General features: G+C 45.3%; 1 protein-coding gene across 1 annotated transcript in view; it reads right to left on the bottom strand.

The window, feature by feature from the left end:
* Positions 1-4,041: 4,041 nt before the first annotated feature.
* The window catches only part of LOC128731652 (serine/threonine-protein kinase minibrain), a 37,546-nt gene continuing 16,158 nt past the window's right edge, over positions 4,042-25,429 (bottom strand). The window contains exons 3-10 of the mRNA XM_053824787.1: positions 19,324-19,445; positions 19,095-19,232; positions 11,546-11,714; positions 11,280-11,447; positions 11,023-11,196; positions 10,509-10,621; positions 9,865-10,444; positions 4,042-5,735 (exon numbers count right to left, since the gene is read on the bottom strand). Coding sequence (XP_053680762.1) covers positions 4,534-5,735; positions 9,865-10,444; positions 10,509-10,621; positions 11,023-11,196; positions 11,280-11,447; positions 11,546-11,714; positions 19,095-19,232; positions 19,324-19,445 — 2,666 coding nt within the window. The 3' untranslated portion in view covers positions 4,042-4,533. The remainder of the gene's footprint in view (positions 5,736-9,864; positions 10,445-10,508; positions 10,622-11,022; positions 11,197-11,279; positions 11,448-11,545; positions 11,715-19,094; positions 19,233-19,323; positions 19,446-25,429) is intronic.

The following is a 25,429-nucleotide window of genomic DNA, read 5'->3' as shown; positions in this document are numbered from 1 at the left end:
TTTCTCGCCGCAAGCCAAAACAATGCTCTCTTCTTCTGTTCAAGCTCCTTCAAACTATCAGTGTCTGAACTAGTTCTTTTAACATTCTCCGTCCGAAAGGATCCGTTTACTCTGACAAATCGGGAAAATCTTGTTTTCCTGCGCAAGTGGTAATGAATGTGTTTGTGTGAGTGTAGAGTATAAATATAATAATTTAAGTTTTATTCTCGACGTGCCTATCATACTTCTTCTTTTTTTCTTTACCCTGCCGCAATTTTACTGTATTTACGCTGAGTTATCTCTGATCTTACTTTGCGCCCTACCTTGAACCACAGCTAGCACCTACATATGTCCTATGCTCAGTGGAATTGTCTACTACTCTCCTTCGTTCATGCGGCAGTTATCATTTTCATCTGGGATTTTCGATTGGTTTGTTTAGTTTTAGTGTAGCTCTTCTTAAGTGTAAGCAGTCAATCGTCTTTTTGTGTGTGTTTTTGTGATATTACTTTGCTTCTACTTCCGATGATCCAGAATTACTTCTGAAACAATCCTTGCTCTCCACAAGCAAAACACGATCCTTTGTCGCCATTGCCATTTCCATGGCGCTTATTCAGAGGGTTCTCTTTTCATCAAAAACGCCTGTGTTTCTAGCTCAATGTTCGTCGTTGCAGTGGAATAGTGTGTGATTAAACAAAAATATAAACGGATTTTCGGTCTCCTTGAACATTTTAACATACCATCTTGTTTCTTTCCATTTGCTACAGAGTCCAGGACGCATCTAGCTTTGGGGATGACTGAACGCCGATCCACAGGCTTCGTACGTCTATTTTATAGCTCCACTGCCAAAATTTGGTGAACAAACAAATGCAAATTTCTTTTTACAATTGAACCGTGCCGATAAAAAACATCGGTAACGATGTTTAGCATTTGCAACATGATAAATTCGAAATGAAGCAAACAAGCGCACTTAAAAACTCTCCAACGAAAGAACAGATGCATAAAGAATGCTGAGTAGACCAACATCATACCATTCGCGAAAGAACTTTAATGACCGTGCATTGACCCTAACAACAACCACGCTGCTCCACGACTAGACAACGAAGGGGCGATGCTGTCACAAGCAGACACTCTCCGGATTGGGATGATGCAACTGTCGTATTCCTATGCCATTTGTTTGCATCGCTTGTTGTTTTATCTTTCTCTAACTCTTCTTCCCTTGCTGAGAGAATATTCCCTGCTGGTTCGTGATCATGGTTCCACTCGACATATTTCCCATTTTTTGCTTTACTTCTGCTATATTATAGTGTGGTAGTTTGCATTTCTTTACACGTTATAGTAAAGCGCTATGTTACACCATAGCCTACATATGTTCCATCTGCAAAACCGCATACAAACACGCATACGCAAGGCTAAAAAGTTATAATGCACAATCTCACTGACTGAATTGCACAACTATTACCATTCGCAATCATCCCTACCAGATAAATTACCTTTTCCTTACCCTTAGGATCGGTCGCGTTCGGCTTGCGTATGGGTGTATGTCTGAAGAATCAGTGTGGGTTACTATCTTCTTCTTTCAACTGCGTTTTTCTCTGCTCTTCTCATTGCGTTGTTTTTATTACTATTCTTACCATTCACTATATCATGTGTTGTTCTACATTGTGTGTATGAGTTTTCTTTTTATTTTTTGTCTAGTCTTCTTTTTACCTGGCTTTTATCATACCGATTGTATTTTTGTCCTTAATTGTGGTACGCGGGATTCTTACATTCATTGATTACTTGCTTCAAAATATTTATTATGTTTTACGCATTTTCCCTTCCCACGTTACTACCGTACTTGTTTTCTAAATTACTTATGCAGTTTTTTTTCACTTTACGATTTTTTCTGTTGTTTTAGTATCATTAATTTAATTAATTTACTTTCTTTAGTTATTGATCTATTACCATATGCCTATGGTATTTCTTTTCGCTTCTTTTTTTGTTATTTTCTTACTTTTCTTACTTAAATGTACTGGAGATTGTATGTGTGTGTGTTTGTGTAGGTGTGTGTATAAGTGAAAAAGAGCGTGTGTGTTTTCGATTCCCACATTTCCCCGTCCTTTTGCAGCTGCTGCAATCTAACGACATTTGACTTACTCCACTCGCGATCAGTTTCTTTTTTAATAATATTACTAGTTCAGTTATTGATATTATTATTAGTTCTAATCAGTTAATATGTACAATCAAGTTCATTTGCGTTTCTCAGTACCATCACTCATTCATTGTTTTCCATGCACGGAAAAGTTCTCGTATTTTCTTCATTGCTGTTAAAGATTGCCCTTTTTAGTGGCGATCTCAATTGAAAACAGACAAAAAAAACATTCTGGCCTTGCACTTGAAACTCATTTTAAGTTTTCTATTTTTCAGTGTTACTTAGTTTTTGTATCATTTTTTTCTTAAGCCCTCTCACTTTAACAAGTCCATTCAATCCAACCAATCGCAAATGTTGCCATTTGAAAGATACGTTTCCTCCGATTCTTGTTCAACGAAACTAGCATTAAATTTTCTTTCCAACATAAAAAGTCTCCGAATGTGGATTTATCTAGGATAAAGCTGTCATTATGCCGACCACTTGTAAATTATAGATGCATTTACTGTGCATCGGATTGAAATCCTGACCCGCTCAAAAGCAACATGATCGGATATGTACTTTACCCGATCAATGACTAAACTGCACACGATCTTTTAACAAAAGTACTTTGTCTGATTGGTGCTATAGGTGAGAATATTAGACAAATATAATCTCATCGAGTCTTTACTTTATTTTCGGATGATCATTGCTATATAACCCTAATCAACAATTCCATTGTACTCACAAAAATTCTAACGAATAGCAGTTAGAAATATAAACTAATCCGCAGACAAAAAATTGTTGAGATTATCAATGACTGAGAAAATCCTACAATACAAAAAAGAATAACCAAATCAGTTAGCTCATTATGATGATCAACCACATTAAAACAGCACTGCTAGCTAAAAAAAACTAGCACTGCACAAAGCAACAAATGTAAATGGCGAATCATGCACAACTCGAGCAAAAAATACCCATCTGAAATGTACCAATAAACAAAGCTTAGTTTCATGCAAAAACACGTCTATCCCAAACGTTAACAGAAAACAACAGATTGTTCCATAAAAAGATCATCGGAAAACGAGAATATGTATCCTAGCTGTATGAAAGATGATACTAATAGTAGCCTTCAAATACAGCCAGGAATGAAGAAAGCATTGGAGTGAAAATTTTCAAATGTTTTTTTAATACATCCCGCATGCTAAAGCTACCTGATTTTTTATACTTGAAAAGCAATAGTATGTCAAGAGCAGAATACGTTTTTCAATAGATAATCACCCTCAACCATTTAATAGCACTGTTCCAGCTTAGAGACATGCATTTTGCTCGTCATTATGAGCTTGATCTGCTATTGCACTGCCGATAATGCACAATTCCGTGAAACATTGCAATTTTCATCTGCGTTTCAGTTCTACAAACGAACCGTTTCAAGGCTTCATAACTCTAGCAAGCAATGGTTTGGAACCCATAAAAACCCAAGTTCACCCTCCAAAGATTAGTCGCTTAGAGATGCAAGGGATAAATATTATTCAAGTGTGAATTATTCAAAATCTTACAAATATGTATAAACCAGGACTACCTTCGTGTATGCGAGTGAAGCATACTACTTCACAATTACGATCAGTTCATTTACGCGAAGATCTATCGCCTCTTTCATCTCTTCCATTGCGCTTCCATTCCATTCATTGCTCGGAGAACACAGGCATTGGTAGTAATAGGAATTTGTTTAATCCTTCGGAACACATCGTTACCATTTGGACTTATGGACGAGAACATCAGACTACCTCCAATCTCTTTTAAGCGCTTAAAAAAACTTCCACGTATAATAATTATGCCCCACATAGAATGGGTGTATGTGTGTGAGTGTATGTGGTAGCATGTTGCTCCAAACCGATTGTTACTTGGCAGTACCATTAGCAAAACATTTTGTTTTTTTTTAACCTTTTGTTTTCTTGAAAAACTGTTTGCAACATCTACAAGTCCATGCATTTGTTTCTTCTATCTTCCTCTCTTAGTTGAGTAGCAGCGAAACCTGCCACGACCAAGGATTGGCCAAAATGGTCCAAATCCTTCCAAACTAATAACCTACGTTGTATGGTGGATCGGTCGAATAACTTTGCACCATTGAAAAAAGCAGTCACTTTATTCCCACACCCATTTGGCTGATGTCGAATCGAATGCACTCCAAGAAAATCGGAGCGTTTATATGTTGCGCGCATTATTCGACCAAAAGCATGGGTGATTTTGGTATCCGTTACGGCGACAATCTCGATAAACCCAAGTTCTATGTCGGAGACTGTAATGCGTGCTTAAAGGCGGATGATTGAAATGAATGACCATGAGGCTTCCGGATCACGACTTTCACTTGACTCGTCGAATCGATTTTGAGGATACTATTTTTCTTCTTCTAGGTGTATGTGTGGGTGAGTGTATGTGTGTGTGTGTCAATGAATGATAACTGTACTTGGCTGAACGCAAACACCAACCATAGGCGACGACTCATCCCGATCGCTAGATGCACCTCCTGGAGGCCCCCTTACATGTCCTATAGAGCTATTACTAACAGCGCCGTTTCCTCCCGAACCACCACTAGCACTAGCAGCGACCACACCGCCACCACCTGCTCCATTTCCTGCACCTCCGTTAGTACTACTACTACTACTGCTACTGCTACTACTATTGCTAATGCTACTTCCAGTGCCGCCAATGAGATGGTGACCGCTCCCACTGACACTCGCTGCGGCCACAGCAGCCACTGTTGAAGATCCGACTACGAGCGACGCGGGACCGGCCCCGGTCACCGGACCTATCCCGATAGGACCCCCGATCACGCCTAAACTGTTGCCTGCTCCAAACGTGTCGACGCTTACCGACCCGATGCCGGCACCAGCTGACGCCATCAGCATGGCATCGGTCATCGAGAACGGCGCGTAACCGCCTCCCACTGCAACACCACCAATGCTGCCAGGACCACCGGACAGGGGTAAATTGTGCGCCAAGAAGCTACCGGACATGGCCGCTGCCGAATGGTGATCAGGTATAATCAGTCCACCGAGCGATGACGCCATGTGACTGCCGAGATCCAATGGTAACGATGCAGGCGCATAATTTTTGTGACCTCCACCCACCACCATCACACTGGGTCCCGCGCTTAATCCCAAGTGAGACGCTGGAGGTTGTTGATGGTGCTGTCCTTGTGGCTGCTGCTGTGGCTGATGTTGGACTAAGTATCGACTCCGATGGTAATGCGACGGAGCGGCGCTCGTTGCAGCAGCGCCTGTACTCGGGTATCGGCTTGCTGAAGAGCTGCCATGATGAGCTGCCGACTGATGGGGAAGGTTAGACGCTGCCGGTGGATCACAGTCCATGGCTGACGGGTAGGACGAGGAAGGTACATTAGCAGAGCTAACCGCAGTACCAATTGCTCCCGGTGCAGAAGCTCCAACATTTCCACAGCTGACTGTACTGCTAGCAGCTATGGTGCCATTTCCAGTCATGTTACCGGCGTTACTATGCGCTCCATTTGCCCCGACTGCTGCCGGTTGCGCTAGCAGAACGAGCGTTTGCTGTTGCGATTTTGGTTGTGTCTGCTGTTGCTGCTGGTTGGGTGGCTGAGACGATTGCTGCTGGTGTAGTGATGATAGACCTGCCGACAGACAGTCGATTAAAGAAAAGTGAAAAATAGAAATTAGTTACACATCGCTCCGAACGTGTGATAGAATGAGCAAAGCGGAACCATAAAGAGCATGCAATTAAGGATAACATAAAACGAACAGGAAAAAAGTATTGTGCTGTACCTAATTGGGACCAAAGATATTCAAGCAATCATGAATAAATCTACGCTATGTAGTCAACGAACAAAATAAAAAAGGAAAAATTCGTCATATGATTGACGATAAGAAATCAATAGTAGTGCAATAAAACGGAACACACTGAGAAGTAGTTCAAAAGCCAACATTTTGTTACTATAAGTAAGAGACAAATATTACCCATGAAATAGTAAGAAGAATCTGGCCTCCACCATCGTGTCGTTCCCTACGCTCTGTTATGTTGCTTCTATGTTTCATTTACCCTGTTCAAGCAGATCCGTTCCTATCGACGGAGTGGAACTGCTTACGGTTCGCATGAAGTATGCGTTTTTCGTTTAAGTGCTTAGTTTACTTCTAGTCTGCAATTTGGCATTCACGGTTACATTTGATTCTCTGCTATTGCTTGCTTAACTTCCTCGATCATCATAATTCGGTATCAATATCTCTCCCCTAAGTACATCGATTGCAACAATGTTCGCTAAATCCAAGTAGCCATCAACAAACCATGCATACAGCACTGCCACATGGCCTGCTCGGTCCGATCCTTTTCTTCTCCTATTTATTCTATTTTGCATGTATGGTACTTGTAGTTCAGGTTTGGTTCTGTTTGCATCCTTCGAAAGTACCTCTACCGTTGCCCTACGTCTCTTACGTGTATGTGTATGCGTGTGAAAGATAATGATCCTGTGTACGTGTAGAGAGATGATGGAAGTAATAACATGATGCAGATTTCGATAATCATAATAGTATTGAATAGTTTTGCGTTTGCTGCATTTTTATAGTAATTATGCACATTATTCCATATTCCTTCCAAACTTGTAACTTAATCCCTGTGCCATCGCAATGCTACATGTACAACCAGTTCGCAGTCGGACTAATGTTAGTAATGAAGGAATCCGGAAGATGAGTTAAAATCTTTTGATTCTACAATTTGTCCTATGTTACAGCACGGTTGGGGTTCTAGGAAACATATGCACGTAATCGATTGCTACATGGAACGTATCGTACTAAATGCGGTTGTGTTTATTGTAGTTGGTTAAAGATTGTACTATGTTGAAATGTTCGCTCAACACAACGGCTATATGCTGTTAAGTATACTTAAAACTTTCGTTCTTATCAGTTGCCTATGTTCCACGTAATACAATGGAAGAAGACAGTTTGTTCGCAGCGCGTTTGTCAAGGATTTGTTACATCAAGGATTCGTCCAACGCTGGTCTCATCATGCATGCACATCCACACAAATAACATTTGCTATCCAAAGGTGTGTACGTACACAATTGAAGCATTCGAGTATGATCCAAATGATGATGTCCAATATCCTGTCGTAATTGTGTCGTGATCGGTTGAAGTCAGCGTGAGCCGAATGTTGTCTGTTATATTTTCGAAATGCCTTGGTGTGTGAGTTTTCCTCTTCTTTTGTATCTAAATATACCGTCGGCATTCAAGTGCACTACATTCTAAAGTCTTCTGGTACCTGTTTTTATTTGTGTTTGTCTTACTTAACGTATGTTTGTTGTGTTTATTTTTCACTAAAGTGGTTCCACTTCACTCTGTCGATTGAAATGTCTATTCATGCTGAAGGATCAATTTTGTCACAATCATTTGATGGCTCATTCACTCTAATCTTCATATATGCCCTTAATTCGTTCATTCGTTACACTCTCACAGTTGTCTGCACCTTACTTCATGATGAATAACTACGATTCGCATGTTTGCTTTCTTAAATGGAGCACAAATGTCTTATTTGGATGCTATTCCCTTTCTTTAAATATAGCTCATTTCTGCTCTGCTTGTATTTGTCCGGTTTACTCCCATTTCATTTATCTGTATGCGTGTACTTTCATATTTTGTATTTTATCGGCATTAAAAAAGATTCCTCTTTGTCCCCTGTTGTATGGTTGTATATTATTTCTGTAATTATTTGTTTCGTTTGTATCGTACAATCATAATGCTGCAATGTACAATAGCTCTCGCTTTGACACCGCAGATTTTCGTCAGGTTCAGTTTCATTTGTCTTATTTGCACTTCGGCGTAGCCTCCTATCTTTTCTCAAGCGATGCTTAAGTATATGTTCCCAGTGCTTCGTAACTCAGTCATTTGAAAATCAACTAATGAATCCCATCTTCCTTCAACGCAACAACCAAAAATACTGTTTTTACTTAAATAAAAAAAATAAATACACAAAAACACACATATGGAAGATCCCAGAATGAGCGTGACGATGAATGATGGATTTCCTGAAGATGCAAGGATAATGTATCTTTGCTTACATTATCAATAACCATTATTTTAACCGTGTCACTTAATTATTGCTCTTCTCAGTTGATTCTCTGTTTTCCCACTAGTATCTTTGTCTGCTTCTGATGCCCTCTCGCTTACACTCCAAACGGGATTTGTTCAATTTTTCGGCATAAATCTTGGCCAGTTTTGTTTTTATTTTTTCCTAAAAAAACGTTTGCCCTCAATGTGCTAGAGATTTGCTGATACCTATAAGATAGCGATAAATGATGGTGGTTTTGTTCTTAACTCTACTCAATCGTAAGAGACTATGTCGCGCCGGGTCTTTCACTAGTTAGCCATGCTGCCTAGCGCCACGGATTCTACCAATCTTCCTATTTTCCACTTGCTTCTTTCTTTTTTGTATAGCTGCTTGTTATTTGTATTGAGTTAGCAGAAAATGGTTGCAAAATTGTCGAGCACAACTTGATTCTATTTATTACTGTTATTACGGTGCACATTAGGAGCCGAAGGTTGCGGTTGCGCTTGCTGTTGCCGGCTGTTCTCCTCCGTTTCGAGTCATCGACGCTCTTCTGCCGATGTATACGCCCGAGAACGTGCGAGGGAAATGCATGTTAATTGTTAGAAAGCAATCATGGGTAGGAATATACATATAAAGAGAGAGAGAGAGAAGAGAAGAAAGAATCGTAAGCACTGTGTGGTACGACCGCCATTTATAGGTAAACACTTGCTTATGTAAACCGTACGTCATTACGTACTGTTTTTAAATGGAATACTATATTTTTAAACATTTACAAAAAAAACGGAAAGTTATTTGGCGACTTATGAGATGTTAAAGGTGTTTTCACATCACAAACTAAATCAAACTCTCACACGGATCTAAAATGTAACAGCTCGTTTTTCACTGTTAGTGTAGTGAAAGATCGCATTCAAAAGCTCGCAATTAAACACTCTAGTCACACGAGTTGAATTTGTACTTCCGATTCACCTTTCCAAGCAGCAAAGCTCCGATGTTCACAGCGCTCTTTTGCATCACGTGTTACAAAAAAAAATCTTCTTATTTTAATTGAGTTCCGCTGATCATTAGCTGCTTATCTCAAATGCAAAAATAAAAGTAAATCGGCAAAACGTAACGCAGAATGATTCTGATTTAGTAACACGCTGGCATCAAATCTTCCAACAGCTTTTATTTATTATTGGAAGACGCCAGAAAAGACTTCACACCTGCCGATTGATGCACGATGTGTATTTTTTTTAAACGATCACCAAGCTCTGGCTGGACCGTTTTGTCAAATCCTGCCTTTATATTTGTTCTTGATCTAATACCTTCAACACCACTACCGTCACCGCTAACACCACCAACAGTCGATACGGATGAGGATGTGGCCGAAGATGCCGAAGCCGAAGCAGACGCTAAGGCAGATAGTGATGACGCAGATGACGATGACGCAGATGACGCGGACGAAGATGACGATGAGGACACCATCGCAGAATGGATTGTTTTTGGTTTGGGTTTAGCTTTTTCTTGATAATGGCGAACAGAGCTGTGGCGATCGTCACGCTTAGCGCCGAGGAAGGAGGATGAATAGTAAGAGGAACCGGCTGAAGAGGAAGTTGCGCAGGTATGGGAAGCTAGATAGTGGACTTTCACGGTAGTTTTATCGTCGTGCAGAGCAGGCGGTGGTATAGGCAGCATCTTGCCTCGCAAGCGCAATTGATCATACTCACCATGGCTGGGTTGATCTTGCGTGCTGACTGACGGGCTAGTGCTGAGCGAGCTGATCGTGTTGGCCGTGTTGGTGCTTTCGTCGGAGGTTCGCTTAAAGAAGTTGTGTTGCAAGGCATAGTACGGTGTTACCCGGGTTTTCGGGTCGTAGTCCAGCATTCTCAGGATGAGGTCCTTAAACTTTAGATAATCGGATACGCTGTGGCCCGGTTCACCAAGCCTTCGGCCGCCCGGACCGCCCGTTTCGACGCCGAGGATGTCATGCAGTTTACGTGAACCGGGTGGCTTGTATTTGCGCTGGTTTTGCGTCTTCCGTAGCACGTAGCTGCCGTCCGACGGTAGCTTTTCGAAGAACTTGCGTGTTTTGTGCGCCTGATCGAGAATGTGCTTCGGTGGCATGCCGAGTACTTCCACAATTCGATTGATCTGATCGGCTTCGTTCGAGCCGGAGAACAGTGGTTCGCCGGTGTGCATCTCGACCAGGATGCATCCGAGGGACCACATGTCGATCGCCAAGTCGTACGGTATCCCTAACAGTACTTCCGGCGATCGGTAGAAACGTGATTGTATGTATTGATATATCTGCAAAAAAATGTAAAATTTTAAATTAATCATTTACAAAAAGCCTTAGCCTCGCTAAACTTACCCGTTGTCCCAGTTGACAGGAGCTGCCAAAATCTACTATCTTAATTGCTGATCGTTTTGGATTACATAGTAGTATATTTTCAGGTTTCAAATCACAGTGTATGATATTTAATTCTGCAAAGAGACAAAACGAACACCATTAACTCTGAACATCCAATATGAGTAACACTCTTACAGAACATGTAAAACAACATGTCAAATGTAAAATATTTGAAATAAAACAAGCTCTAAAATACTTGTAGTACCCTTTTCCATTCATTTCCTTCAACTAGAAATATCATTGTTTAGTGTCATTTGATCATTGTTCAATACATTACAACGACATTTGTCACAAACGACATTTATCAATTCTTCGCCAGGGGAAACGCTGCATTCACAACAACAATGGGTTCGCGCAATAAACTCGCAATTCGCAAGATTAAAAGGATTTTTGCTACGAATGCGTTAGTGATGTCGTTCGAAAGCATTCGTTGGCATTATTCATTCTTTCATCTCGCCTAGCGGAATGCACTTACCTGGTGTACTTAAAAATAATAACGCCGTACATAATTGCTGGGCAAACTTTTTCGTCAGGTTCAGTGATACGCCGCGGAAATTTGTATTGCGCAGTAGATCGAATAAATTATAAGATAACAGTTCGAATACTAAACATAGATGATTCCGCCACATAAAGTGCCGCTTTAGCTTAACTGTAACGATAAAATGGAGCGATTGGAAGATAATATAGGCAATGCGTTGTTTGCAAGAGATATTGAGAAAAATGATAACCTACCGATATAGTACTTATTTTCCGCGTCCGCTCGGTTCATCATTTCCAGCAGCTTCACCTCTATTTGTGCTTGGTTTAGGAAGGGTTTTTTGTTCTTGATGATTTTGATCGCTACCTGACAGCGTTCTTCATGATCGAAAGCCTTCACCACCTGGCCGAAGCTTCCCTTGCCTGTGAAAGATTAGAGTCGTTTGTTCAATACAAAGCTCATCAGCATGTGTATCGTTTTTACACTCGCTAAACGAAGGTCGAGTACACAACACACATACCGATCAGTGAATCGATCTCGTATCGATCGAGAAACTTTTCGCCATTCTTAATGATATAGTCATGATTCTCATCGTCGTAGCCGTCGTTGTACAGCTTCCGCTCCTTTTTGTGGGATGTGTCCTCGCCCTGAGTCTGTTGAGCTCTCCGTTTCTTTTTGGCATAGTAAACCTGCATCGGCGAACGGAAACGAAGGAAAAACATAGAAAAAAATAATTAAACATCATATTAGTGCATCGAATTTTAACACGGCTATTTGTGACACTCGGGAAGAGTTTTCAGTTCCATTCCACGCCCTCTCATTCGGTGGCATATAATTAAAGTGAGATTTTCTTCGCCCTCGTCCTGTAAATCGGACTGTGCTTCTATTACGTGGGCATAAAATACGCTAACGTGTATGCAGAGAATCAGTGCCCTCGTGGACAGATCTCGTCGTCTAGATGCCTTGCTCTGTCACTTGCATTATAGTTCGGAGGGAGAACAAAAGAATATTGCAGTAGCAATCGTGGTACCGCGGCGTGGTGAAAGAAAGAGCAACACCGTACGCGAAGAAGGCAAACCCATCTCACATCCCAGCCCTGCTGATAATTCGTCGAGGGAAACGTAAATGAAAAAGGAGCAAGTAAGGTATGAGAACAACCCAACGTCTTGGAGGACCAGAGGCCCACTCTATTTCTATAGCAATGAAGTGTGTGCAATCGTTGTTTTCGAATGCATAACTAAAAGGAGAAAAACCTTAATCATGGACAGCTTCGGGGGGACATTATCATGTTTACTGTTGCCTTAAACATTCCATAAGAACGTGAAAATGAGGAAGTAAAACAGATACATTGCATTGTAAGGAGAAACCAGCTTGTCACAGAGCCTAAAGCTAGGCAGCTTAATAACATCTTTCATTTTAGATTAAAATTAGCCCTTTGAAAACATCGAGGCCCCTTGAATAGCTCCGTTAAGCAAATTAAATGATTAAGTCTATGTCAAGTGGATATTGCGAATTTATTTCTATTAAAGTATGAAAAATTAGGAGCACAAGCATTAGAGCAAAACAAGCATATATGAAATCAAAATTTTTTTGCTACCGCATCGACATTCATGTTCATCCAATTGATTCTACTTCGCACGTTCGTGGCGGTGTTTGACTTATATGTCTTGTTCTGCGCGCCTAGGAATTACGCAGTCATTTTTTGTCATTTCAAAATAATTGCTTCTTCTTAAAGCTATATCTGATCAATCGTCTAAGCCAGCATAAGACGGCTGTGTTATTAATTTTATAAAAATATAACAGTCCTCTTTCAAAAACGGCATTGGCTGAGAGCATCCATGCAAGGGTTAGAGCACCATGATGGCATAGTACCGCCATACAGCAAGACCGCCAGACGCACAGATACAAAAGCACTTCAGTGCACACATGCATACCGGCGATGGTGGAGTAACGATGTCTCGAGACGCGGTTTGCGGGGCTAAGGATAACGATGATAAAAATCTCTCCCATCGGTGCCGTATGCATGTGGCGTCCGGCTGCTTGCGATGGCCTCTCTCCGACACAGGATCCATCCTCAAGTATAGCTTTCTTTCGAACGAAACCCGACATGAAAAAGTCCCATCCACACTCAGAACGATTAATCTCCATCCAGCAGTTTGGTGTGCACATTGCTCGGCACACACTCGACCGTATAATCCACCGGGACGAGTTAGCGGCTCGATGCTGCCCTTCCATCTCTGCTGCTGATTTTCCCAACCATACTACCATGCTAGAAGAAATGATTCTATCTCGCTCACTCCTGGCAATCAAAAGAGACTTTCACACTCCCAGTACCAACACAGCGACACAATGTCCCTCGAGTCGTCCTTACCCTGTGTATCCTGCAGGATAGGGGACCTCTAGTCACAGGAGAGAGCAACATGCGCCTTTCTGACCTTCCCTAACCTATATCAGCTCTTGCTGTCACCCGCCCCTACCACTGACCATTTTTTTTTCTCTCTCTCTCTCTCTCTCTCTCTCTCTCTTTCTTTCTCTCTCCTGTTACCCACACCAAGGCGCGGGCCACAGATGATGATGAGAAGGATGATGATCACCGCCGTCGTCGACACCATTTCATTTCACCTCTCTCTCTCTCTCTCTCTCTCTCTCTCTCTCTCTCTCTCTCTCTCTCTCTCTCGCTTTCTTCCCTCGGTAGTGTCTGGGTCGGGCGAATCAAACAAATACCAATACTGCTGCGCGTGCTCTAGTGTGCGTACGAATCAGTGGACCAAAGGACCCACCTGACAGTGCGCGAGTGTGTGCGCTCGCACACCAACAAAGACGTCGGGCGACAACGACTGGGCGCCCCCATCTCTCCCGAAGCAAACTGGGGAAGAGGCGACTAGACAGAACCGCCGTAACCTGCGGAAAAGGTTCAATCAACGGGAGGGCTCCATCGCAGAGGAGCGCCAACCAGCTGCCAGGGGTGGATGGAAATTGTCTGGGACAGCTTTTGCGTACTGGGTGGAAAAAGAAGCGGATCGTTTCGGGTGGGAAAATAAAAACGATTCGACAGTGGTACGTTAGCCCGCCGGGACTCTGGTTTCAGCTGATACGAAATAGCAATAGATGATTCGATGGTATCGGCAGCTGAAAACGGATGATTACTCGCCGATGCGTCTCAGAACCACTTAAATTGGTTGCTTCTAGTCTGGTTGGTGGAAAATCCTTGCTGATTCGATTCAAAGTTGCTTCGATTGTGCAGATTGAGGCTGCTCGCCACACAATCAAACAATTCCAGCCATCATAAATCATCGAACGAGTATCGCGCGCATATAACTGATGCTGTCTCGTCTGCTGAATGCATTGCGAGACTCATCAGCAGGCCAAAGTCCCCCTGAATATCTTTTGGATAGGCCGATAAAGGGCAAGCTCCATGTATCGCTGCGCCTACAACATCGGGGCGGGCAGCAAAATTAATCAGGGATATGTGTGAGCCTCACTATCACCGCAACATCTTGCACACATACACCTGCACAAACCGCACAGACACGGCGGTTGGTAGAGAGACAAATGAACCTTTCCATCGCGATGCCAGGCGGGGTCGTATAGATTGCAAGCCCTTGCGGTGTGCTCCTCGGAGTGTTTATGTTGGTACCGTCTTTCTCTTTTTTCGCTGTGACATCACAGCTGAGTGATGCATTTGCATCGTATAGGGAACCTGTGGATAAGGGAGCACCATGCACCATGCAATGGCTTATGCTTCGCGTGGCAACCTTGCTCGGTTTCCAATAAAATACATCAATGGTTTTTTAACGATAGAAAAGCGTATGGCAGCAGGCATGTGCGAGTAGGAAATAATTTATTATATAACCATATGAGCAAACTAAACGAGGAGCTATTTTTCATCTGTGCAAACAACTTCACCACAATAACGCTCTGGTTTACATCAAACAAATAAGAGCGTACGTCGCTTGATCGTCCAATGGAGGCGCCCAGTGTTTCGTTCGCCGTCGACCATTTTTCATCTGCTGTTGCATCCGCATTCAGGAGCAAGCAAACCATCTCCCATTCGCTTCCCAGCGAAAAATGCATCTTATAGTGACCACCAGAACCAACACTAACATTAACAACACCAACAACAAAGCATACCGACGGCGCGAGACGAAAGCCAGACGGAGTTCGGGCGCCCAGTTTGGACCAACCCGTGTGGAAAGCGGGCACCCACTGAGCGAGAGCGAGAGCCAAACACCAACATCCAAATCCAGCACCACTACCAACGTGCACCGTGGCCGATACGGTGGCGACAGTGGCAACGGAAAACGGCTCCGAGCCGTCGGGAAATCGGCACAAGATGGAACTACGCTAGGGGCAGAAACCGGTTGCAGCAAGGGCTGCCCCAGGAAAAAGGGAAAACTCCGACACGACACTCACACCACGGGATTCGTGCGGCGGCGAGACAGAGCACGACAGCGGCCCCAAAGTACACGGACGTGGTGCGGCGGCGACACAACGACAAACGCGCGTCCTTCCTATGCGGGCAGGGCCGGTGATGCTGCTGCTGCTGCTGCTGCCGTCGGGTCGGAAGAAAATCGATATCGTGTGCACGCTGCCACTGCTGGAGCGGCCACTAGCCAGCCAGCCAACCAACCAGCCAGCCAGCCATCACTGCAGGCGGACCATTTGCAAAAGCGGAAGCGTCTGTGAGTTTTCCAATGACTCTTCCGGCTCCGCCTGGAACTGATGCTGGGTGAAGGCGCTGCCAATTGCGCCAGCGTTAAAGCGATATTTAAAGGAACTTTCTTCTCAAACGAACGTTTTTTCTCTTGCTTGATTAAGAACAAACGACATTGACATCACTCGGGACAGCGATGGAGGCGCCTGGTCTATGATGTAAATTCGTATATTGACAATATGTAAATCATAACGCGCCCTTCACACAAAACCGCTTCACCTTCCGCTAATAGCGCGGAATCTTTTTCGTTCAATTCGTTCATCGAATGAAAATAAACATACGCTTTTTCGATTGCTGCTGAATAACTGCAAATGAATGAAAAAAAAGAAAGCAAGATAACAATTGTCCGACCACAAGTGGCCAATTCGGAATTCGAACGAAAGAAACAGAAAGGCAAACGAATCACATGGACCCCGTATGTGAAATGAATTCCTGCTAGGACCAAGGATGGCAGTAAAACAGTAGCACCCGTTCAGTTCAGTTGAACACGGGAACGACGAGACGATGGAGACGCCCTCCATCCAGGGAAATGGCAATGCTTGCAATAATCAGAACCGGTCGAACAAGTAATAAGCGAATATGCACGGAGAAAAGGGCCGTTCCGGGTCGTGGGAGCTGGAGGGGCATATTTGGCCAGGAATAAAGCGCACTTGAGCTTCTCATTAACTCACGAACTCTTTCCAAAGTCCACCTCGGCCCTACGCTGCCCCCGAGAGAGCGTTGCGATTCTACGCCGTTTGATGAAGTAATGATGGAACCGGTGGATCCGATAGGACACCGAAGGGCGGACAGAACAGCAGCAGTTAATATTACTACGGCCCTCCCAGCCCATTGTGTCCGCCCATCCGTTCGAGTGGTGGCGGAAAGAACCGGAGGAGTTTCTTTTTTTTTTCATCGTGCTCCTACCGGCAATCAGACATCTGGTGTGGTAACCCCGGCCCCCTTTTTTGCCACTGTATCTATTACACTCTATTTTTACTGCTTCACCATCACTTGCTGGCCAATCGCCAGGAACAAGTGATGCAGGAGAAGTGATATCAACCGTGGTAGTGGTAGGCGATTTTTTATCAACTTTATTTCCCCGCAAGGTTTCATTCGTTGGAGGGAGGTTTTGTATGAGTTCATTGACCGGCCACGGTGTTACTTAAAGCATTGCAATCTGCCGCGGGTTCAGAATAAGGCGATAGCTCATCCCAACCAAAACAAATCATCGCGTCTTTTGTCATGCGGGCAGCAACGTTAAAGTAAGAAAATTGGAGCCACTTTTAACGTATTTCATGCAACGCACATCTGGAAAGAAAACATGGAATGTGTCACTTCGCACTTTGCGCATAGCCCGCTGTATGGTAGTAGCATTGAAGATGGGAAATTGAAAAAAAGTGCGTTCCCAACAAATTAAAAAAAAGCGCAAAAAAAAAATAAAACGAAACACGATACGCAAACGCCAACTCTCAGGCGTGTCCCGCCATTTTCACACTGCAATTCACACACGCATCCGTCCTCCCACCGTACCACCAGCAAGCTCGAAACGTCATGACGAAATGGGAAAGAATTTACATTAAAATTCCAATAATGAAAGGTCCGCGCTCACCCTTCACATTTTGCTACTGGAGAGGGTGTTGATGGCGCGCGAACGCACACGCGGTACGAATTTCAATTTCTTCCGCCGTCACTTTGCGGTAATAAATCGCACGCCGTGACCCACGGTCCGGGCGGATGTCCTGATGTAGTGCGCGGCCGCGGTTGGCGTGATCCCGAAGGATTGGAACCCCAGGGAAGGAACCGAAAAGCAATATATGTAGCACGCGCCCGTCCAACCGGTTGTTATCGGCATTCCAGCTCTTGCAAATTTATCAAATATATCTGTGAAGCGGTTACATATGTTCTTGGAAGTGCAGGAAAAAAAAGGCATATTGTGCACGCGTTCCCGTTCGAATGAATAACAGGCAGAGTAGCATAGTTCAGTGCCATCCTACGTGCAACTCAGTGTTGGGGAATAAGAGTGTGTTCACTGGATCTATGCTGTCGAGCAGCGATCTCTCGATTAATGAATTTCGGACGTTTCCACACACTTTCTAAATAAGTTTGGAAAATTGTGGCTCCATGTCCATAACTTCAACACACTCCACATTTCCGTCAACTTCAGTTACGCTAAAGCCTTGTGCGAAGTTCGTGCAGAAACGTCCCTATAATCTATAACGCCTCGTATAATTTGACCAGATATAATGGTGCTTTCTTTTGGCATACGTCCACCAATCGTTTTCGGGCGAATGATTAGTGATTACTTCAGTTCCGAGTAGCATTGAACGGGCGCGCCTAATCTCGGCGCAGCGTAGAAGGTAGATAATAAAAAAGACATTTCTTGGACCCTCTCAAGCCCTTCCCGAGCCAACACAGCCTTATGCCAACTGCACGTTTTATTTCATTTTCCATTTTTCTTTCCACCCGAATGGACGTACTCGACAAATCGTCCGTTATAGATCATACCCCACGAAGGAGTACAAGGAAAAGGGACATGCAAGACATGAAATGCTGTCCACGCGCCATCTCACGGCACACCACCAACGAGACAAGCGGCAGGTCGCGCCATTGTTCGGACAGAAAAATAATGGTCAAGACTCGCTCGGTTCGCTCGCTGGTAGTCGCTAGGTATCGTCCTTTCGGATTTGCTGTCATTGAATTGGAAGCGCCATTTTACGGGCTCCAGTCGGCCTGAAGTGGGCTTTCAGGAATTCGAACAGACGTCCCCCAAACGGACCCCTTCGTCAGGACCCGATCCGGTGACCAGCTGTCCGGACCGGAGCCAGCGTCCGGTCGCGTTCCCGACCAGGGAATTATTGCGCACCGCCACCGGTACGGTACGGGGCCCAAGAGTCGGGCCTCTTGCTGGCGCCAGCAAACTGCCCTTTTGAGCCAACGTCCGGAGCCAGCCAGCACGCGTGTATCCTGGCATTGTCGAGTGGAATTTTCTCTTACTCATCGGCACCCGCTTCTGCCAACGGGAGCTTTTATATTTCGATGGTTTTTTTTTCCTTCACGGCCTTCGCACATATTTAAATGCGGTACGTGTGAGACAGCTGGCTCCATCAGAGGTGATGCTTGGCCACATAAAATTATGCGCATCCTTACTCCGCACTCCTTTGGACACGCGGAGCATTATTATACCTCAATTAATGTAGAACCTTCCGACGCTAAGTTCTTGCAGCCATATGGCGCCCTGACCCGAGCATTGCAGGATAAAAATTCTCTGCTGCATCTCTTCTCCGTACACCGGGCCGAATGGTCCAAATTGCACGGATAACCGTAACCGATGCCTGAAAAAGGATAACACGATCGAGCCGCCGTGCGTACGTACCTCGTTAATATGTTTGTAGGTTTTAATCAGATCCACGCTCAATTTCCTTAAGGGGGCTGTCGCTGGATCACGAAAAAGCACTGGTATCCGGGCTTCCATCGCCCGGATATCGGTCGACGATGTGGGGCTTATCGAACGCTGCTTAAAAGGCGAAGGGCAAAAGGGAAACACTTGATTAGTCAACCTGCCCGGGGTGAGTTAGTGTGGGGTAATGCGCAACGCAGCTTACCTGGTGTATATCACGATGTACGGCAGGTAAGTGTTCTTCTGTAACCAGTCTTCCGTAGAGCGGCGCATGGTGCCTTTGCCGCGTTGAGTCAGGAACATTTCCGGATGCAAACTGTGCCGCCACTGGAAAATCGAGAGAAGAAGTTGAGCAAAAAGGGACACGTTAGATGGTGATTTCAATCATGAAGAGGCGTTCCTAAGAAGTAGCATTAGTAACTATTCCAAAGGGTATTATAACGTTAGCATAAAATTCACCAGACCCTCTCACGTGGTGCATAACAGCAAAAACGCCACTCACCACGAACAGATGAGTCAGATCCGTGGGTAGAGGATCCCAACACCGGGCATCCCACGCCACCTGAACTCACTCACGAGAAGCATCGAGAACCGCAAAATGCAAAGCGCAAAATGCATAACTCTGAGCAGAAAGAGAAATTCCCCCAGTCATCGAATATATACAGAAAAAAAAACAACTCAAAAACGGATGCCCAACAACATTCTGCCACACACGCAACGCTTGCCAGAAAGCCCTCAGCAGTACATCGCAGATTGGCGATCTGATTTTCCTTCCTCTTCCACCGAAATCCGGACGACCGGCTAATGGAGAAGCACAACAAGCGAATGTGACAGAGAGAGAGAGAGAGTGAAGAAAAAAAAACAGCACGAGTGTAATAAGGTTAACCGCCGGAAATAAGGTTAACGAACCTTCTTCACTTTGTGCCTGTTTCGCTTTTTCGTTTGCGTACAGGTGCGTGAACGCAGTGAGGAAGGAAAAAAAAAGCTTCACTCGACTACAAACAGCGTACATTTTGGGGGGGAGAGTTAAGAATGTATTGACGCACTCAGTGGTATGGTTATTCGCAGCTTCTTTTCGGTGGTTACAGCGCGAAAGCTTAGCGAGAACGAACAACAGTGCGGAATATGTGGAAAATGTTGTTTTTCGTTCGGTCTTTGCATCTCTCTTGCTCTCGCACACGTTTTCTTTTCCTACGGAAGATCACGCTGCCCGCGAGAGCGAAAGTAACGAGTGCGTGCAGGAGGCTCGTTAAGCCAAAGGTCAGGATCGATAGATTGTCCGCTGTGAGCTTTTAAAGCTCGTGTCCCTTGGAAATTAAAAAAAAAGGCAGCCAACTCGCAACACCACACGGAGGAGATGATTTCGACCGGTTTTGGAAAGTGTAAATGAGGCGCAAATTAAATGCTCCATTTAACACCTCCCACAAGCGCACGGATTGGGGGATGACCACTTTTGTCACGTCCATAGCCGCACAGATCTGTATAAAAGCATGACCGCGCGCGGGTAGCTAGTGTGAATCATTCGCGTGCGAGCTTCTGGCTCGTTTTGTTCCCAATTTGTGGCTCATTTCAATTTTCTTCAGCACACCTTTCACATACACGTGAGCACACATTCGCCCCCTGACACGCTAGAAACAAAAACGACCAACAAAAACCAACCAAGCTTTAATCGTTGGACACAATTCTCGTCGCGATTCGCTTTCTCTCTCGTTCTCTTGCTATTCGCACTCCGTTTGTGTGCCGCTGTCATGCCGTTCCGCGATTCTCTCGTGATGTCACACATGCCCACGAAACATCTCCTCCACAACAACGAGATCGCGAGATTGCGTCGATTGACCGCGTGGTGCGCTGAAGCGATTTCAATGCGATCTTTTTGCGTGAGAGACCGAGAGAACTCATTCTGTTCGTTCCCCTCCACGGGTTCGCCACTCATTGATCGCTCAGCCGCGCGTGAGAGACTTATCCATCTTAGCTCTAATCTCATTCTCACGATCTTGCTTGCTGGCAGTTACCTCCCAAAACCACCGTATCACATTTTTTTTCACCCTTTTTTCGTACTTTTTCTAATGTCATCGGAACCACCGCTGTTGCTAACTAAACGTAGCACACAAAGCAACACACCAGCCCCGCGCAACCGGATCCGGGTGCTTTGCGTGTGTGTATGTGCTAGTGCGCGAGGAAGAGTTATTGAATTTAAGTTAGAGATTTATTTTGAGTACGCCGTTTCTTCTGATTCGCGTTTGCGTCTTGTGATACTCGCGATCAGGTTTTCAGTTCAACAAGACCTCGTTGTAGACAACCGACATTAAGATGGGCAAGCCAGTTTTGGGCATTATCAAAACTAAGTAAAAACACAAATCACGTGCATGGATGAGGATGACTCAGGCACACACCGTTTCATTCGCTGCACGATTGTTCCTGAAAGCGTGAGCTCACCAATGTTTGTGAGATTAAATTCTCGCTTCATCGTCTCCCCCATCATGCTAGCCGGTTGCAAACATCCGTGCTTTAAATGGACTGGAATTGCGTTCTTGCCGTGAAAGAAACGTCCGATGCGTCGAGGACTTGGTCACGCGGCCCACCTCCAAAAATAAATAAGGACAATAAGGTGCACATAATCTGCAGATGGACGGGAGACAACAAAAAGTCAAAAATAAACAGCTACAAAAACCCAACATATTCTTTTCCCCTTGGTTCCAATACGAACGGATACGAAAAATACACACGAACGCATGGGTTTCGCAATGGGAAAAACTAAACACACAATCTGACTTCATCGGACGGTTCGGCAAAAAATATGTATACACACACATACACACACACTCACCTGCACGGCAACCCAAAGACCCCCTCCCCCCAGTCGGAAATCCGTTCTTCCTCTTTCTGGCTTTGGAAAAGAAATGGCCCAAACCGGACGCAGATGTTGGCGTTAGATTGATTTCGGGACCACACACCGGTGCAGCGTAGGGCCGGCCGGTGCCTTCGAAGGGTTGATTTACACCGGAAACCGGGCAGCTGTTGCAGCCAATTTCGCTAATCATTCCACCGAAGCCGACCGACCCCGGGTGGAAGCTTTTCACCGCATACACGCTTCTTCCCGATGGCTTCTTTTGCCGCACACGTGGTCTCTCTCCGTTTTCTGACGCAACCTTATTCGGGCACCAGTGTGTGTGTGTGTTTTCTTCTTCTTTGGAAGATCATCCTTCCGCAAACGACACATCACCAAATCCATGCCAGATGGCGTTTCGCCGCAAAACGGCACACCAAAAGGTGCGCTTTAATGCAGGAGACAAACAAAGCTCACGGTTTTTTGCTTTTGAGGAGGAGACAATCAATGTACGTCAACTCGCATTCGTTTGTTTAATTAATTCGTATGTTTGTAAAATAAATTGATCGAACGTTGGCCGTTGAGGGAGGTGGATCGAAAGATCACAAACCACGCACACCGTACCTTCACACAAGCACACAATCCATGTCACACAATGCAACCCGTGGCATATTGCTCGTTTGCGGAAGCGCTACACAACGGCACCCGGAAGAGAGGATCGCGGTCCAAAGAAAGGCTATCCTCTACCATCATCACGAGCTTCACCTTCAGCGGATGATGATGATGATGCTGATGATGGAAGCATCTCGTGTGGATGGCACCACCACCCACACACACTCGCGGCGCACGTTGCAGTTGCATTTCGTTCACCAGACAACCGAACTGGCCAGACCTGCGGCTGCATCATCCGTCAGCCGGCACCCTCGCCCTCCCACGCGACCCCATCGGCAAGGTAAACCGGTTCCGGGGAATTTCCTGCAAAACGGCATCGGCTCTGGCGTCACCCTTAGCTAAGGGAGAGCGAGAGAAAAAAATATAAAGAAGAAATTCCGAAAACGGCAGACTGGAAAACGGTACCTTTGAGCAACCGCCGCACACACACACACGTGCACATGAGGAGGGCGTCATTTTTTTTGCAAGAATGCACCCTGCCCCCACTCCCACCTATCGCTAGAATATAAACGGAGGCGAGCGCACCGATATTCGCAATGCTCAACTATTTGCGTGCCATTTGGCGCTTTGGTGGGGCTCGAGATAAATAAAGACGGCAATACGGTGCAAGGCCTCGACGGGGTTTCTCGAGTTCACATTCTCAGGCGGGCCTTTTCGATATCCCCTCTCTCTCTCTCTCTCTTTCTCGTGCCCGAATGCAATATACCCCAGCAACCGGAGTGTGTGAGGCACGCCAGCCAACATTCAAAACAACGTACAGCGAGTTGAGTTTAGACATGGCGCAGTCACGATCGCCTCTCTCTCTCTCTCTCTCTCTCGCACGCACGCTCTCATTCTTCTGCGATCGCTTTCGCAGCCCGCCAACGCAACAACGGGCTGCTGGGGGGATTTTGCTCTATTTTTATCCTATTACACACCACGCGGCCACTTGCACCGGCGTTCGCAGGCTTCGAGACTGCTGCTGCTTTATCCTAGAACGTTAGAGAGAAAGCGCAAGGAAATTTTCTCCGAGGCCTGCGTAAAAAGTTCGCCAAGCAGCATTTGATTACTCGGTCCGCTGGGAGCAGCACTAAAAATAAAAAACCACCTTCCCAACTCCGGCGACGGCGACGGCGGCTTCTGTGCTTTAGATTCTGATAAACCCCCGAAGGTGCCGAACCGTCATTGATTACCGATCATCGATCTTTTATCGCGCTTATCACGGTGCGGCGGTGGTGGTGGGTTTTCCCGTTCCTTCAGAATGCTCTGTGTGTGGCTGTGTGTGTGCACCTCGCCCACCGAGTTTCTATTCTAAGAGATCCATCGAGCGTGAATTGTGGGGGGATCGCCAAAAAAGAAAAGCAACCCCCCCTCGGTTCGTGTGCGGGTGGTGAAAAGAAAAACACATTTTCCCACACGCACCCCCCGGTGCGTAGGTGTATTGGCGAACCTATAAATAAAACCCACGCTCGGTGGTACCACTGGCTTCGGGTTGCAGCCGTGGATCAGTTTCGTAAGGGCGCAAGAGCTAAATAGCTGAGTTGTGGGGCGAGTTGAGACATTGTTGCAACAACCACGGGCACAAAAAACCACGGGCCACGACGGGGATTTGGGTGTTTGTTCGAAAGCGCTTTGCATGTTTTGTGAGCCATAGACATTCTAACTGCGAGGAGCTGTTCCAGTCGAGTCCTTTCCAGAATACCATCATCCTAGTAGGAAAGGCATGCCCGCGCAGGTCGACCTAAACTCTCTTCCCAATCATGGGATCACCGCTAAACGACGAACGATCCATGGCACAAATGAGCACAATTGATGCACCATCTTCTCACACCATTGCACAGCACATTCCAGACATACCAGTGTGCGATCTTCTGCTTGCATTTACTTTGTGAGATGCCGTTAGCAAGAGTGAGAGAGAAAGAGACCATAAATTGCATCATAAAAGAGCATACATCCCGGGGCATTCGTTTCGGTTAGGACACAGATTAACGGCCAAACCCCGTTAAACGTTGCACAGAGACCTGCCATCTTAACGTAAACCGTAGCGTCTTCCTGTGGGCGGCCTGTGTTTTCCAAACTGGCCGATTAACCCGTCGAAGAATGATTTAATGCAACAGTTAAACTGACCACATTGTGTGCTATATATCGAACCCGACACAGCATAAATCTCACCGCGTGTTGCTGGTGATTGTTTTTTTGTGTCTCGCCAATTTAGCGTAAATTCTCGCCGAATTTCCCTCAAACAGGAAGACGATATTTACAATGTTAATCCACCTCCAAGTCAAGTCAAGTGTCAAGTTTGCCGACAGTAAACAGCTGCCTCTGGTGGTCAAACAATTCAAACGCTCTGTCGGTGGTTAAATTTACTTCCTTTTTAACCAGCCTCATATAGCTGGCGCGCTTTAACCCGATCTCGAGGTGGGGCAATAATGTGCCGCTTGAAAGACTAAAACCTACACCACCGGAAACTGACACCGCGCGCACGAGCACTTGAAACATTCGCAAACGCACCGGTTGGTCCGGAAAACAGAGACAGGAAAACCGATGCAAAGAGAGAGAGAGTGAGTGAGTGAGCACGAGCGAGAGGTGCGAGTTAAGTGCCTTCTCAAGGTACGAGGGGCACATTTTTCCTCTTGCATCAACAAAACTGACCTAGAGAACACAGCGCACGGGACCGGCATGGCGGCTTACAACTGGCTGCTGCTGCTGTTGCTGCATATGTTCGATGGTGTTTGGTTCCGTTTTTAGTGCCAAGTGTGACATCGCCGCCATCATAATTTGCTGGCAGAGCAGGACGGGCAGGCTAGGTAGGTTCGAGCTGTGGTCGAAATAA

Source organism: Anopheles nili, chromosome 2 (assembly GCF_943737925.1).
Source record: "Anopheles nili chromosome 2, idAnoNiliSN_F5_01, whole genome shotgun sequence".
Classification (NCBI taxonomy): Eukaryota; Metazoa; Arthropoda; class Insecta; order Diptera; family Culicidae; genus Anopheles; species Anopheles nili.
Note: the sequence above shows the minus strand (reverse complement) of the source record. Positions and strands in the feature narration are given on the sequence as shown.